Genomic DNA, 18,137 nt, shown 5'->3' on the forward strand with positions numbered 1-18,137 from the left:
TTCCCCGGTCCCCAACACCTCATCTTTACCATGGACGTCCAGTCCCTCTACACCTGCATTCCCCATACAGATGGCCTAAAGGCCCTCCGCTTCTTGCTGTCCCGCAGGCCCGACCAGTCCCCCTCCAGTGACACCCTCATCCGCTTAGCCGAACTCGTCCTCACACTCAACAACTTCTCTTTCAATTCCTCCCACTTCCTACAGACAAAGGGGGTGGCCATGGGTACCCGCATGGGCCCAAGCTACGCCTGCCTCTTTGCAGGTTACGTGGAACAATCCCTCTTCCGTACCTACACTGGCCCTAAACCCCACCTCTTCCTCCGGTACATTGATGACTGTATCGGCACCACCTCGTGCTCCCACGAGGAGCTCGAACAGTTCATCCACTTCACCAACACCTTCCACCCCAACCTTAAGTTTACCTGGACCATCTCTAATACCTCTCTCCCCTTCCTGGACCACTCTGTCTCCATCTCGGGCAACCACCTAGAAACCGATATTCATTTCAAGCCCACCGACTCCCACAGCTACCTAGAATACTCCTCCTCCCACCCACCTTCCTGCAAAAATGCCATCCCCTATTCCCAACTCCTTCGCCTCCGCCGCATCTGCTCCCAGGATGAGGCATTCCACTCCCGTACATCTCAGTTGTCCTCGTTTTTCAAGGACCGTAACTTCCCCCCTCAGTGGTCGAGAACGCCCTCGACCGTGTCTCCCACATCTCCCGCAACTCATCCCTCACACCCCGTCCACGCAATAAGAACCAAAAAAGAATCCCCCTCGTCCTCACGTACCACCCCACCAACTTCCGGATCCAAAGCATCATCCTCTGACACTTCCGCCATCTGCAGTCCGAACCCACCACCAAAGACATCTTTCCCTCCCCACCCTTATCTGCTTTCCGGAAGGACCACTCTCTCCGTGACTCCCTTGTCCGCTCCACACTCCCCTCCAGCCCCACCACACCCGGTACCTTTCCCTGCAACCGCAGGAATGTTACACCTGCCCCCATACCTCCTCCCTCACTCCCATCCCAGGCTCCAAGAAGACTTTCCAAATCAAGCAGATGTTCACCTGCACATCTGCCAATGTGGTATACTGCATCCGCTGTACCCGATGTGGCCTCCTCTACATCGGGGAAACCAAGCAGAGGCTCGGGGACCGCTTTGCAGAACACCTACGCTCGGTTCGCAATAAACAACTGCACCTCCCAGTCACGAACCATTTCAACTCCCCCTCCCATTCCTCAGATGACATGTCCATCCTGGGCCTCCTGCAGTGCCACAACGATGCCACCTGAAGGTTGCAGGAACAGCAACTCATATTCCGCTTGGGAACCCTGCAGCCCAATGGTATCAATGTGGATTTCACAAGCTTCAAAATCTCCCCTCCCCCTACCGCATCTCAAAACCAGCCCAGCTCATCCCCGCCTCCCCAACCTGTTCTTCCTCCCAACTATCCCCTCCTCCCACCTCAAGCCACACCCCCATCTCCTACCAACTAACCTCATCCCGCCCCCTTGACCTGTCCGTCCTCCTTGGACTGACCTATCCCCTCCCTAACTCCCCACCTACTGGTTTTACTGGCTCCATCCCCGCCTCTTCGACCTGTTTGTTTCCTCTCCACCTATCCTCTCCTCTATCCATCTTCTATCTGCCTCCCACTCTCTCCCTATTTATTTCAGAACCCCCTTCCCCTCCCCCTTTTCTGATGAAGGGTCTATGCCCGAAACGTCAGCCTTTCTGCTCCTATGATGCTGCTTGGCCTGCTGTGTTCATCCAGCCCTGCACCTTGTTGTCTCAGACATTATCAATTCCTGGCTTGAAAAATAGTTGCAGCAACTCGGTGGCTGGATATCACTGGTATCTTCTCTGGGCCTCCATTTTCACCAGTGTTATGTTGGTGTTTCTCTTGGAACCAATATTTATATACAATGTATACAAATGGTAAATCCGAACAGAAACATGTTTTATTGACAGTGCTCACACCTCCACAGCAGGTTCTAGACTGACCTAAGCGCTGCTCCTCCAGGCCACGTGACTAGCGCTCTTAAAGGGACAGAACTCCCAACTACATGCAGAACGCCTCTTCCCCCTTTATTTTGAAACTCCCATTAATAGACGTGTACAACAGTTACCAATATTATACATATTTTGGCTACACTGCCCATTATATCATCAGTAATATTTACAAAAGCACGGCAATCACGGAAGAATGACTACTCCCCCTTATACAAGGAGTTCTGTCTGTAGGCTAGATTAGTCTTTCGGGGGATGGCAGTCCCTAGAAAACTGTCTCCTTGTCTCAGGAGCCTTTTCTAGTGTAGTCTTGTGGGCTTCTGGAGCTTCTGTTGATCCGCAGATATGTCCCTCTCTGTCTGCGGCCTTGTGACGCTGTTGTCTTCTCCTTGGGTATGACCAACCCTGGTTCAGTGAGACATGGCTCAGTTGACACTCCTGGTTCCATCTGGACCGGCTCGGTATTCTGAGGGACATCCTCACTCCCGTTGATAAGGTGCGATGACCAACTTGTCTGTGTGTCTCCTCCAGACCAGTTCATCCCTAGTCTGTACCATAACATGACTGTTTGAACCACCACTAAGATCCATTTTTCCCCATACGTATAATTCTGGGCCAACACAGTCTGTCCTCTTTCGAATACCCTTGAACTTGAGGTTCCCACCCTTCTGGCCATCTATTCTATTTGATTTCACCCTACCATTCTCTGGATTCTTCTGGCCACAGTAAATCAAATATGGTCGTCAGTTGACAGGTGAACATTAAGGATGCTGGTGAACACTGGTACGTCACGTGTGGCATGTTCCAATACATGCTGTGGAACTTGTTGATTTGCTGTCCTAGTGACCCCTTTAAGGGTAAAGCCTTTAAGGCCTGCTTCAACGTTTGAACAAATCTCTCTTGGCTGTTTTCACATGGTGATACAGAGCCAATCTCACATTTCTGACTTCCAGGTACTCTCAAAATCTTGTGCCACAAACTGTGGACCATTATCACTCATGACTTGTCTGGGATTCCTGAATCTGGCAAATATTTCATCCAGTCAGTTTACCGTTGCTTCCGCTGGTGCTGACTTTATGACCATCACTTCGGGCCATTTGGAACGGGAATCCACAAATGGCATCTGTCCTTCTATTGGTCCTATGAAATTGGTGTAAATTCACTGCCATAGTGTTTGAGGCCATTCCCATGAGTGAAGGGGTGATAACAATGCAACGACTGCCACAAACATTACATTGGAGAGACAGGAAGTAAACTAGCCATCAGAATACATGAACATCAGCTAGCAGCAAAATGATATGACAAACTTTCCTTAATATTAGTACGCTCTGACAATGAAGGCCATCAATTTAACTGGGACAACGTAACTATAGTAGCCCAAGCCAGACATAGACATGCATGGGAATTCCTAGAGGCATGGTTCTCCACCCATAATGCAATCAACAAACATATTAGAATTGGACCCCATACGCAAACCCATACAGAACAACACCGGAAATGAGATTACCCACCATAACGGACAGGACAGTATAAATTCCAAGTGGGATAGAACAACATCGCTTCATCTGAGGCCTCACTGATGTTATCCAGCATGGTGATGAAATGTCTGAATGAAAACAAGTCAGCTCGGTGAGCAAGTCAACAACCTAACTAGTGGAGATAGTTCTCAATCAAATCTGAGGTGTGTCAAGTGGGGTTACAATGGTTGTGGCGCAAGCAGAGCGCGCTGCAACATCTTGGGTTGCTGTGTTCTACACAAATGGAATAGGCAACAAGGTAATGTGCTTGATGCAAAGGAACTGGGAGAATCAAGCAGTCTTCTGAGGAAGAGGACGAGGACACTGGGCAGGAGGAGCTATTATTATTCATAACAGAGCTTAACTGCTATTCGTACCACAAGCCAGACAGAACCTCAATGTCATCCATTTCCAACAGAAGAGAACTGGGTGCAGCATACAGTTGTTGATTGTTAAACTGTTTGGTCATGACGTCTAAATCAGGTTGGCATTGGGGAGATAGTAGCACTGACTTAGAGAATGTTCAGACAGGACATAGCTACAGAGAAGTATGGTGCATCGTGTGGTGGTCAAACAGGTCTAGGGTGAGCTAATGGTATTGTATGTGCCAGGAATTTCAACCATGTGCTATGGGAAGCATGACCTGAAACTGCTGTGCCATTATGTTAACGATGTGAGGCAATGCTAGATTACCAATGCTTGCCTCATGCACAGTAGCTTTTCAAAGATGGCGCAAGTGATAGTGGTGTTTCATTGGATATCTGCTGAATGGCAAGTTGTTCTGGGAATGGCAGTGGTAAGAGGAGTGGAAACTGGGCCTGAGAAACATCAAAGGTCGGGCAGGTAGGTAATGAAGCAAGTTTGATAAGATACGATGAGACAACTCATTAGGCCTCATGGCGAGAAACTTGATGCACTTGGATTTAGCCAGCAAAATGTAACATTCACCCCGAAGTGTCATACGTTAAATAAGTATGGGTTGCTTCAAGCTAGTTTGCAGTAGATACAAGACAACAAAGTAGATATAAGTCACATTTGAATAGCACCCTTTAATATAGCAAATGGCTGAAAGTTCCTTAAGTTCTACTAACCTTAAGCTCCGGATTTCTGACCTAACAAAGTTAGGATAAGTTAGCTTAGTAGCACAGATGGTTGCACCTGACAAGCATGTTGGAGAGCAAATCAGAAGCCAGTAACATAAATCATGTGCAATACAAAAACGGATTAAAATATACCTCACCAGGCAATGTCAAAAATTAAAACCAGATACATGAAATGAAGCATTCCATCCTCCAACACTAACATTCCTGAGCTAATGAGCATAAAAGGAAATATAAACTAGTACTCTGATAAGTGCCTGAAATTCTAAGTAAATTGTCCAATGCAGATTAGAGCTGGACAAATGAGATGTCCCAGTTGTGATGCCCTAAATTTGTATTGAATTCTGTAACTGGTCTCAGAGATATAGATTAGGAAAAAAGGACGATAGAGTTTTTGCTTCTGGATTGATAAACTGGAAAAGCATGTGTTTGGATGTTGGACAACACCAGGATGAGATTTAACCTTGAGGTTCTCCACAGTTGTGGGGAGTGGGGCTATTTTCTGAACAAACAGATTTCTTGGTCTTGCCGTCATTCAATATATTGGATGATATAATGAGATTAGTAAACATTGTGATGTTGACCAGGATTCAGCACCTTCTTTAACAGTTGTTATTTATTGTGTCTCTACAGCTGAACGAGCAGTATGGTCCAGTATTCACTCTCTGGTTTGGTGGCACCCCTGTAGTGGTGTTGTGTGGCTTTGAGACTCTGAAAGAAGGTTTGATTGAGAGAGGGTATGATTTCAGTGGCAGGTATCTATTACCGATCCTCCAAAAAATTTCAGCTGGCTATGGTGAGAAACTTCTTTTACTCTGTTAAATTTACTGTTCCTGTTTTTTATCCCCATAATATTTCAGCATTTAGGGTTATAGAACACACAACACAGATGGCCGTTATTCCATTGAGCTTGTATATTAGATCATTTGCTTTAATTATTGCCACATGTATTTTGTAATAAAATACATATGAAAAGTGATGTACAGTGTTGCCTGGGACCATCTTAAAAAGCAGAAAAATAAGCGGAGATATAGAATATAAAGGCAGAAAATTAAAGAAATAATGTTCAACTTGACAGTCCTTTTTATTAAGTGCTCAGCCATGGGCCTGGAGCGGCCAGTCACGAGTCCCCTTGTTGTGCCACTGGAACCAGAGTTGCCTCCCTGGTGCCATCTCGCCTCAATCGATGCTGCTGCCACCTTGAGTCCTCCCTGGACCTCGCTAATACAGCCGCAGGATCCTGCACCAGCCCAAACTTCCCTCCCCTGCAGCCAAGAATGCGCTCTGGGCCCATCCCTTCGATGCAACCACCGCGGATGCCGCCAGGCCTTGTACTGGGCTCAACCTTGTTTCTGCTGCCATCTCCATGAGTCTGTGCTGGATGCAGACACTGTGAGGAACCCGAACTCGCCTCCACTGCAGCAACTGAGTACCTACCAAATGCCTTTCTTTTGACTTCTCCCCCATTTTCTCAGTAATAATGCTAAATTTGTGGTGCTTTGTTGTTCATTTTAAAAAGTGAAGATTAAAACAAGGATGTTCAATTATCTACATCCGTTCTAATGGAACATGCTTTTACAAAGTACCTTTTCTATTTTCACTTTATCTCAAATATTTTAATAACCACTGAATTATATACTTCTGGAACTATATTACTACCGTTGTGCAGAATAATGTGGCAGCTAATAAGTAATAAGTAACTGCAGCATCTGCAGTTCCTACTATCTCTAATAAGTTCAGTGGTAAGTTATGAACAGTTTTGGTGATGTTGGTTAAAAGATAAATATGTACGCAAATCCTGTAGCGGAAATCGAACCCACAATTTAATTCTGATTTTTCAAAACCACATATATTGGATGAAACTTGATTTAATAGCTTCACGTTTAAAGATATTGCCAAATTCCTGCACTTCACTAGGGGAGGGAAGGACTTGCCCTGGCGGTCCTCAACATTTGACTCCAGAAATCATGAATTCTTATTCATCAGGTCATCACGGGCAAGAAAACTTCCTGCTGTTTACCACTTACTGCACTGTGCTGCAACCCCCCCAGTTGATGAATCAGTATTCTTCTAAATTGAACACCAAATGGAAGCGCTATTAGTGGCAAAAGGACTTTGGTGGGGTTTGGATTTTGAAGTCCTCCAAGACTGGTTGCATCATAAGATATATGGGCAGGAGGAGGCCATTCAGTCCAAAGCAGAATTGAGGATTATCAGATCAGTCATGGTCTCATTGAACGGCACAGCAAACTACTGACTGAACGGAGTCCGAAAGGAAATAACTGTTGGACTGCATCCGCAGCAGATAGTGAGGGAACCTATAAGACGGTTTATAAGGAATGATCTTGGCTTAGTCCTTGTGGAGATGAAATCCCAACTACACATTGAAGATACCCTCCATTGAATTTTGTGGCATATGACCATGCTAATGGGATAGATTTCAAACCGATATAGCAACTCAACACCTATAAGGCACTGTGGGTCAACAACAGCAGTAGAATTTGTATTCCACCATAATCTGTAACTTCGTGGCTTGGCATGTTCCCTGTTCTATCATTATTACCAAGCTGCATGGCCAACTCTGGTTAAATGAAGAATGGAGGAAGGCGTGCCAGGAGCAGAACATGTCATTCTTAAAAATGAGGCATCAACTTGGCAAAGCCACAACACATGCCAAAAAGCAGAAGTAACATGTGATAGACAGAGCTATACTATCCACAAACTTTGGATCAAAGCTATGCTTTATACCCCTGCCACATCCAGTGTGAATGGTGGTGGCCTATTAAACAACTGACAGGAGTAGGAAACTCCACAACTACTGTCATCCTCAATAATGGAGTCCAGCACATCAGCGCAAAAGGCATGGCAGAAGGATTTGGAACCATCTTCAGCTAGAAGTACTGAGTGTATGATTCACCAAATCTTTCTCTTGATGTCCTTTGCATCACAGATGCCAGTCCTCAGAAAATTCACTCAACATAGTATAAATGAACTAAAAATAGAAATTGCTGGAAAAGCTCAGCAGGTCTGGCAGTTAATGTTTCTCTGATTTCTCTCCACAGATGCTGCCAGAACTGCTGAGCTTTTCCGGCAAACGTTTTTTTTGTTTTTGATTTTACAGCATCTGCAATTTCTTCGGTTTTTATATAAAGAAAAACTGAAACCAACCAGATACTGCAAATGCTACGGACCCTGAAAACTTAATAGCAATAGTACTGAAGAATTTTTCTCCTAAATTAGCTACACCCCTAGCCAAACTGTTTCAGAAAAGCTAAACGTTGGCATCTACTCAGCAAAATGAAAAATTGTCCAGTATGACCTGTCTATAAAACACAGGAAAATTCCAATTCAGCCAAATCTATCAGTCTATTCCAGGTCATCAGAAAAGTGATTGAAGGGGCATCGAATGTGCTCCCAAATGATATTGCTCAACAATAACCTGCTCATTGATGCTCAGTTTGGGTTCCTCCATTGCCACTTAGCTCCTGAACTTATTATAACCTTGGTTCAAATATGGACAAACGAACTGCATTCCAGAAGTGAGATGAGAGTGACTTCTTTTGATATCAAGGTGGCATTTGATTGAGAATGGAAGTATTGGGCACAATCAAAAGTCAAAGGAATCAATTGGAATCGGAGAATCTCTGCATTCGTTGGAGAAATATCTTGTACGGGTAGACGGTTGTGGTTCTTGGAAGTAAATCATCTCAGTCCCAGGACATCACTGTAGTTGTTGTTCCTCAGTTTTTAGCTGCTTCATCAATGACCATCCTTCCGTCAGAAAGTGGGGATGTTGACTAATTGTGCACAATCTTTATTGCTGCTATGTAGAGAGTATGGATAAGCTCAGCTTATTTCCTTTGGAGCAGGGAAAGCTGAGAGAGAATCTGATTGATGTATGTAAGGTTATTAGGGGCATGGACAAGGTGGATATAAAAACGCTATTCCCCTTATTTGAAGGGTCAATAACAAGAGGCCAGAAGTGTAAAGTGAGAGGCAAGAGGTTTAGAAGGGATTTGAGAAGTGTTTTTTTTCACCCATTCAACTGAAAATTTCATCTCCGGTAATTTTCACTCGTTTTAATATCTCTCGCATAGGGATTGGCTTCAGTAATGGTGAGAGATGGAAACAACTTCGGAGATTTTCTCTCAGCACCTTGAAGAACTTTGGAATGGGAAAAAGAAGCATTGAAGAGCGGATTCAAGAAGAAGCACAGTTCTTGGTTACAGCTATCAGGAACAAACAAGGTTTCTGACTAAAGTATAATATTGAGAAACAAAGTTGTCTAAGTCATAGTCATAGAGTCGTATAGCATGGAAACAGACCCTTCAGTCCAAACAGTCCACGCCAACCATGTTCCCAAACTGGACTCGTCCCAACTGCATACGCTTGAACCATATCCCTCCAAACCTTTCTTATTCATGAACTTATCGAAATGTCTTTTAAACATTGTAATTATTCCTGCATTCACCACTTTCTCTGGCAGTTTATTCGACACATGAACCACTTGCTGTGTTTCAAAAAAAAGTTCCCTCCATGACCCTTTTAAATCTTTCTTGTCTCACCTTAAGGATATGCCCTCTAGTTTTGAACTCCCCCACCTTGGGGAACAGATCCTTACTATCCACATTATCTATGCCCCTCAACTTCCTATGCTCCAGTGAAAAAAGTCCTAGTCTTTCCTATCTGTTTATATCTCAAGTCTTCCATTCCTGGCAATGAAGTCTCCTATTGCAAACTGGGAATAGAGTTGGATCACTGCTGGGACACTGGGAAAGGATTCCGAAGGTTGACATTGTGGCTTCAGTTCTGAAGTTAGTTTTGTCCTTGGAGATGAATTGACTAAAACACAGAAGCTCAGGTAATCTAACAACTTCACTTCTTGTGATATGTATGTTTTACATAATTCAATATAAGCAGAATTGGTATATCATTCCAGGCATCTTGGGCCATTATGATTATCAGTAAGTAAAATGTGTCAGCCGATAGCTTCAGTTGTGGGCATGATTCTGTGATATAGAATGTGGCTTGTGCCGTATGCAGGGAAATTTTTTTTTTTGTTACTAAGTTCTGACTGTGATGCCTAGTTGATGGAGTTACCACTATATTTGACAGGTTTATCACTTCATGCTATATAGTAAGTTTGTTATAGGCACTGGCATTTTCTAGAAAGTGGAAGAAGGATGCCACAATCTCATTTGTACTTGAAGTTTAGAAAACAACTTGCATTTAATTACTGTCTTTCAAAACTTCGAACATACATACGAGCATAAGAGTTAGGAGTAGGGTTAGGCTTTCCAGTTCCTTCAGCCTGCTCTACCATTCACTAATATGGCTGGTTTGACTAATCTCAAATCTGCATTTTCATGTGATCCTGATAACCTTTGAACCCCCTTGCTTAACAAGAATATATCTAACTGTGCCTTAAAATATTAGAGGATCTGTTTCCACTACCTTTTCAGGAAGAGAATTCCAAAGACTCTCAAACCCCTGAGAGAAAAAAAATTGCCGTCCCTCTGTTTTGAATGGGTGATCACTAGTTCTAGATTCTCCCATAAGAAGCAATCTCTCCACATATGTCCTTTAGGATCTTAAAATGCTTCAATCAAGTCACATCGTACTGTTCTAAACTCCAGCAGATCAAGCCTAACCAGACCAACGTTTCCTCATAAAAACCCGCAAATCCAGGTATTGGTCCAGTAAGCCTTCTCTGAACTGCACCCAACACAATTACATCTTTCCTTAATTAAGATGAGTTGTATTGTGCACAGTAATCCAGAGGCAGTCTTATCAGTGTTCTGCATGACTGAATCAGACTTTGAATTCTCCTGCAATAAACAATAACATTATATTGGCTTTCCTAATTACTTGCTGTACCTGTACACTAATGTTTTGTGAATCATGCATAAATACACCCAGATTCCTCTGTCACTTTGCTTTCAAACAAATAGGATCTTCTTTAGAAATATAAATTTGTGGTAAAGAAAGATGCACATTTTATAGGGCGCTATCACACAAACCAAGGTACATCACTGAATTGCAGCCAGTGGTCTTGAAATGTCAAACACAGCAGCGCTTTTGCACAGCACCTCACAAACCGGGTGAGTCAAATAAGAGTTAAATGATGATGGTCAAGGATGACAAGTATCTGTTTGAACACATAGTAACTAGTGAAAATAGTGACCTGTGAAGATGTAGGTACTGTATTTATTTTGCTATTAGCAGAGATGGGAGATTTCAGCCAACATTCCAGGACTTGAAATTAAACTTTGCATCACCCCAATTATGGTTATATTACCTGCTGGAGGCTGGAATGTCAACTGATTGTATTGATTTATTGATTGAGCACTTTACTGAATGAGACAGTGAGAGGAGATGCAAATATGGGAGCAGAAATCCGAGAAAGGTGCAAGTGTATTTTAAAAGCAACTATACAGTGAAGGTACATTGCACACTGAACCAGAAATTCCTCACTGTTCAGATTCTTACTAACAGTGAGTAACTGAGTCACAAAGACCACAAACATCCTAGGCTTAATTCACTGAATTGGATGCTTCCAGCTAGAGTATGATGAGGTCACTACCAATGTGCTCAGTTCTTGGACTGGGGAGGTGAATAAACCAATTTTTCCCCGACCTGCCATGCAGTGACCCCACTCCCCCCTCCACTGAGAGTGCATGTAAGTGGAAATTGGATGAGAAGAGAATCAGATTCAGTAGTGATATCCCCATTATCAAACAGCCTGTTGACATTATTTTTGTTTAAAATTTAAGTCCGATCTTATTTTTAATAACCTATTAATTGTTAATGTCTGCCTCAGGGTGCTTGTATATCACAATATAGCTCTCTAACTGGCCTTATCTTTCAATGATATCAGAGATCCCATTTAACCCAGATTTTCTGGTGAGATGTGCAGTGTCAAACAACATCTGTTCCATTGTCTTTGGAGAACGGTTTGAATATGAAGATGAAAGGTTTCTAACATTGATGGAAAGAACTGAAGAAATTAGCCGTGCTTTAAGCAAACCTGGGGTGCAGGTACTTTAATTCTTTTGCAAGTATAATGTTATCAAAAATATTTCCAACCTAGTTATGTTTCCAGATTACATTCAAATATTGATTCAGTAAAGCAGTGGTGGAGTGATGATGTAGATGGGAGACGAATGGAACGTTAATTTGACATTTAGTTTACTTGTCAGTTTCATTGATTTTTCATGGGGGGTTTCATTCTATGAGGCTTAGCAAGGTCTCAACGCATCTTACCAAAAGCACCTCATTAACTGCTTACCCTGCCCCCATGGTGTCTTTCTCACCTGATTCTACCCCATTCTACCAAATGCTGTTACTCGAAGAACTCGCCACTTACTAGACATCTACCAAAAGACAGGTCTCTTTTACCCATGCCATCTTTAAAAGGCTACTATGCACCCAGCCAAACATTGGTAATCTGGCATTACACATCACTGGTAATGTAATGGCACAGCAGCCATAAAGCCATACTGTTCACAGCGCACAGCCATGGCTGACACTCCCTTGCACATACAACCCCAATCTCTCATCATAGTTGTGTTTATGCACCAGACCACAAAGTGTATCTATTCTAAGCCACATCCCATTTGCCACCCTATTCACCTGTACTCCGACCCCACTGTAGACCTGCATCTTTTCATTGTCCAATTTGGGATCATTATAGAAATGCAACAATTGGACAATTTGAAATGTGAGCTTTTATTTATAGCCAGTAAAAACAAACAAATAAAATGAACGAGAACCAGTTCAGCCCCACAATACATACTAAATGCTGGCATTGATGACCAATCCCTATTTTACTGTCCACTGTGGCTGCTGCACCCAACTCTTATCTACTGGAACCAGTGTGAATTAAATTCCATTTGTTTTGTAACACCCAATGTAGCTCAGCTCTGTCATGCCAGTGTCCTCATCATCCTCCTTGGAAGAATGCTCCTATTCCCCCAATTTGTTTGGCAATCAACACATCATTTCATTGCCTGCTGCACTTGTGCAGAGCACAATATGCTATGATGACCCAGCACACACTGTCCAGAATATAACTGCAGGGTCACCAGACTGGTCCACACAGTGGAATCAGATCTTCAGCTGCCCTACTGAGTGCTCCATCAGGGCCCTGGTCATCTGTAAAGTGACGGAAGGTCTCATCAATTGTACTATCAAGCAGCACTTGCTCAGCAATAACCTGCTCAGTGATGCCTAGTTTCAGTTCTGCCAGGGCCACTCAGCTGTTAACCTCATTACAGCCTTGGTTCAAACGTGGACAAAAGAGCTGAATTCCAGAGGTGAAATGAGTGACAGCCCTTGATATCAAGGCTGCATTCGACTGAATAAAGCATCAAGGAGTCCTAGCAAAACTGGAATCAGCAGTTATCAGGGGCAAACTCTCCACTGGTTAGAGTCATACCTGGCATGTAGGAAGATGGTCGTGGTTGTTGGAGATCTATCATCTCAGCTCCAGGTAGTGCCCTAGGCCCAGCCACTTTCAGTTACTTCATCAATACTCATCCCTCCAACATAAAGGTCAGAAATGGGGATGTTTGTGCAATGTTCAGCACCATTTACAACTCCTCAGATACCGAAGCAGTCCATGTTCAAATGCAACATGATCTGGACAATATCCAGGCTTGGGCTGATAAGTAGTAAATAGTGTTTGTGTCAAACAAATGCCAGGCAATGACGATCTCCAATATGAGACAACATAACCACCGCCCCTTGACATTCAATGGTATTAACATCCTCAGGTTTACCATTGACCAGAAACTCAACTGGACTTGCCATATAAACATAATAGCTACAAGACCGGTTAGAGACTAGGAATACTGAGGCAAGTAACTCACCTCTTGTTTCCTTAAACCTGTCCATCATCTACAAGGCACACGTCAGAAGTGTGATGGAATACTCCCCACTTGCCTGGATGGATGTAGCTCCAACAACATTCGAGAAGCTTGACGCTACCCAGGTCAAAGCTGCCCACTTGATTGCCACTACATCCAGAAGCATTCACTCCCTCCACCACTAACACTCAGCAGCAGTGTGTACTACCTACAAAATGCATAAATTCACCAAAGATCCTCAGACAATACCTTCCAAACCCATGACCACTTTCATGTAGAACGACAAGGGCAGCAGATACATGGGAATACCACCACATTCAAGTTCCCCTCCAAGTCGGTCACCATTCTGACTTGAAAATATATTGCTGTTCTTTCACTGTAACTGGGTCAAAATCCTGGAATTCCCTCCCTAAGGGCATTGTGGGTCAACCCACAGCAGATAGACTGTAGCAGTTCAAGAAGGTAACTCATGGCCACCTTCCCAAGGGCAACTAGTGACAGCAATAAATGCTGGCCAGCCAGCAATGTCCACATTCCCACAAATGAATTTTATAAAAGCAGGTGGCATTCTGTCTGTGCTCTGCGTCAGTCAGGGGGTTGTGTAATGGTGTCATCAGCCATGGTCACAGTGGGTAACCCTCGTCCCACAATAACCAGCCTTGCAAGGCACCCAGACCCTTAAATGCACGAGGTACAAGAGAGTGCTTTAGGATGAATCAACCATTGCAGCTACCAGGGTAGCAGGCACACATCTCCAGGAAGTGCTAACGATGATCATAGATCACTTGCACATTAATGGAATGTGAACCCTTCCAACAGATGAATTCTTAATGTTGTGACAGCTGATGGCACCGTACATATGGGGGAAGCTAGCTATGTTTCTAAACACTACTTCCCTAGCTGTAGCACTAACCTCATCATGGGGAACAAGTATCACCTCACACAGATGGCATCAGTCACATTAGTCTCATCATTCTCTGAAAGGCACTAGTCACATAGATAGATTGGCAAATATCAGACACTAATGTCCGTGGATGGGGGCGTGCGTGTGGCTGGTGCCCATGAATCATGCCTCGGAGATGTTGTTTTGTGTTGAGTAATATGGACGCTGTTCGTAGACAGCAGTGAACTGAAATCTCCAGGTATCTTCTCTGACTTGCATGTTAAGAATTTTTGGTGTTTAATTTGCTCACAGTGGATGGTAGGATAGGAAGCTGCATATTAATGAGAAAAGATTTGTGGTTGATAAGATCGTTGACCAGGCAATAATCCCCAGTAATAGGCACTCACCATTGCCTAGCGAGAAGCTTGCTTCGATGCCCGGAACTTAGTTAAAAGATGCAACGAGTTGTTCCTGACATTGAGATAGGCCTCGCTGGATGCCTGAACGATTCTGCCGCATTTTGCACAACAGCCCACGCTGTTTGGGCCCTGATAATATTCAGTTCCATGATTATTTACCGGAGCAGTATCTTGAGGCCCAGAATAATAGGCAGGAGACATGAGTTCAAATCTCAAAATGATAGCTTGTGAGTTTTGAATTCAGTTAAGTAAATAAACCCAGAATAGAAATCTCAAATCAATAACAATAACAATGAAATATATTTGGATTGTTGTACAAAAACTCATATGCTTCCCTGTGTCCATTTGGGAAAAACCTGTTGTCCTTACCTGCCCTGTGACCATGTCTGAAGTCAGGTCTTAATTGGGAGTTCTGTCTCATAGATGAGTCGAGCAATAACCTGACAGTCACACTTGCAGAACTATATTTATCAGCAAATGACACAGGGTCCTCCAGCATTAAATTACTATGATTAAATATGCACTGCACTTTCTCGCTCTTCTGCTTTAGTTGTGTCAGAAGCACAGATTAATATCTGTATTCTGCCAACATTTATGTGGACTGATCAGTGAAAAAGACAGTCTTGACAATGAAAACGTTTAATAAAAACAAATGAATCAATATCCCTCCATGTAACCTCATGGCCAGCTATATCCCTCACTCCACCATTACCATCAAGCCAGGAGACCAACCCTAGTTCTAAAATGAAGCAACATTGTGCATACCTATAGTAAGGGCCACCTGGGTGAACTAAATGCGCGGTTAAACAGCTTGAGTAGCATTCTATAGATAACGAAGTGATGACTTAATAAATTGATCAAAGATCTGCAATCATGCCATATATGATTGTGAATAGTGGTGGCTTTTAAAAATAACTAATGAAGGGTCATGATATTCACAACAATGGCAAAACCCAGCATGTAAATACAAAAGACAAGTTTGAGCATTCCTAACTAACTTCAGCCAGATGTGCTGGATACATTGGTATCCTCTAGTCCAGTGCTCTTTGTGCCAAGAAAGAAGATTGCTTGCTGTTATCCCATCTATTTCTTAGATTATTGTGTAGTCTTATCCCACGCCTTTCTTTTAACCAGTGGGGAAAAGGTTAGCCAGTAAACCTTTCTTCTTAAATTTCCCTATCTTCAATCAGGATTGAATCCCAATTGAACAGGAGGTAAAAATGTTTTTGAAACAGTACCATGCTATTTGTACACTACTAAACTTTTGTCTCTTGTTTGCTAAAAGCATTAATTTAGTGAAAAAAAATGTTTATTTTGCAGATATACAATAATTTCCCAAAGATCATGGATTTCCTGCCTGGGCCTCATCAAAAGATATTCCAAAATATAGCAGGCTTGAAAACCTTTGTGAATCAAATGATCCAAAGCCACAGAGATAGTTTACAGAAAGATTTCCCCAGGGATTACATCGACAGTTTCCTTAACAAGATGGATGAGGTACTGGGAATACTTTTAATTCTACATCCATATATTTCCAATTGTTTTGTCCTGTTTCCTGCTGGTAAGAAGGGGTTTCCTAGCCACTGATGTGGTGAATCCAACAGGCTTCAGCTTAGGTTACTACTAGCTAAACAAAACAGGCCCACATTTTGGAAACTTGTCATTAGCACTGCATTGGCATTATATACAAGCAGCTACAAAAATGCAGTTTGTATAAAGGTGCGATTTGTGTTTGACAAACTATAACAGTAATTAAAGACCATACAAGGCCTTTTAAGCTTTAAAGTAAACTTGATTTGCTTTCCTTCAGGAGAAACACAACCCCGACTCAGAATTCACTGATGAGAATTTATTGATGTCAGTGGTAAATTTATTTCTGGCTGGAACTGAAACAACTAGCACAACGCTGCAATGGGCTATCCAGATTCTGGTGAAGTATCCACATATTCAGGGTAAGAACTACGGATGTATTTTAACAGTCCAACACAAGGGTTTGTGTTGGAGAACGTGTACCTATTTCAAACACTCCAATGTAAATGTCAGACACAAATTTAGAGTACTGCATAGCCTGTTAAGAGCAATTCCAAGTGGTCTGTTCCTACATTGCATCAGCCATAGCCTCAGAACTATGTCTTACTCTACCTGCTTTCTGAAAGTGAGATTGCTGGGTTGAGCCAGATGAGGTGATCTGTTGTGCTCTTGGCTTCAATATCTCTTTTATTCTCAGTTGGAAACTCCTCCACTGCTGTATTTGCCTCCACGAAACTTAAGGTGGAATCTTATAGGGGCCTGAAAGACTTGTGCTACAGAAAGAGATGTGGCAGAATTGTGTGAGAAGTCCAGTGATGCCATTGTCATGAGCAGCTGTTGCATCTTTTAAGCATGTTCTGGCTCTCAAGGTGAGATTCTCGTCAGGGAATGGTGAATTGCCTTTTAAATGGGATATTGCTTGTTAACAACTTTATTAACTGCTCAGATCTCCACATTAATATGCAGCTTCTGATCTTACCAATATCGATAAGCAAACTAGATGCTGGAAGTCCTTGACATGGATGACAGAGTGTGTGCCTAGCAATTTCAGCTCACCACTGGCTTCAAAGGGTCTCCTTGTTGCTCAGTACGAAACAGTATCCCAGGACATAATCCATAGGCGAGAGCCACATGCTCCCTTTGTCCACAAACATTGGCATCTAATGTTTGCCAATTTGTCAGTTTCCTTATGTTACCTCTCTGATCCACTTTCAGGATGCTTCTGAAGCTCAGACTTGCATTGCAGGGCACACCTAGCATTGAAATGCTGCAGTGAGCAAATTTTGCACACAGAGACAGGCACCTAGCTTATGGTTTGGATCAGCTGCATCTCCGGGCTGCTGGACTTGAACCAAATTGAATGATTTGAATTGAATTGAATGATTGTCATTTGCATTTTACAGTGAATATTACAGTAAAATAGTGAAAACCTTCAGCAGTCACCACAATCCAGCGCCAATTTGAACAGTTTAAGAATTAAAAATATAACTGAAAGAGATTCTTTGTTCTGCTGCCTTGGCCATGAGCCCTGAGCCAGTTTACCAATGACACCTGCACCAGATCCACCATCGTAGGAGTCAGCACTCTTTAGGTGCCATCCCCAGGCTGCTTCCTCACTCACTCAGCACTTGCCTACTTAGCACCTACCACATGCTTGTGCCATGAATCGCTTTGCTTTCCTTTCTGTGGCAATTAGCAATAAACTGGAAACTTTTCCTTGCTGGTCAGCAGACCTTAGTCAAGGGGGCTTTTATAGAATTATAAGCCCTACAATGTGGAAGCAGGCCATTCGGTCCATCAAGT

At 43.1% G+C, this 18,137-nt stretch overlaps 1 protein-coding gene across 1 annotated transcript in view; it reads left to right on the forward strand.

Annotated features, from left to right (window-relative positions):
• The window catches only part of LOC109917556, a 75,181-nt gene that overhangs the window by 45,964 nt on the left and 11,080 nt on the right, over positions 1-18,137 (forward strand). Inside the window, exons 14-18 of the mRNA XM_020517398.2 lie at positions 5,269-5,431; positions 8,733-8,882; positions 11,513-11,673; positions 16,125-16,301; positions 16,615-16,756. Of these exons, the coding sequence (XP_020372987.2) occupies positions 5,269-5,431; positions 8,733-8,882; positions 11,513-11,673; positions 16,125-16,301; positions 16,615-16,756 (793 nt within the window). The remainder of the gene's footprint in view (positions 1-5,268; positions 5,432-8,732; positions 8,883-11,512; positions 11,674-16,124; positions 16,302-16,614; positions 16,757-18,137) is intronic.

Source organism: Rhincodon typus, chromosome 39 (assembly GCF_021869965.1).
Source record: "Rhincodon typus isolate 14 chromosome 39, sRhiTyp1.1, whole genome shotgun sequence".
Lineage (NCBI taxonomy): Eukaryota > Metazoa > Chordata > Chondrichthyes > Orectolobiformes > Rhincodontidae > Rhincodon > Rhincodon typus.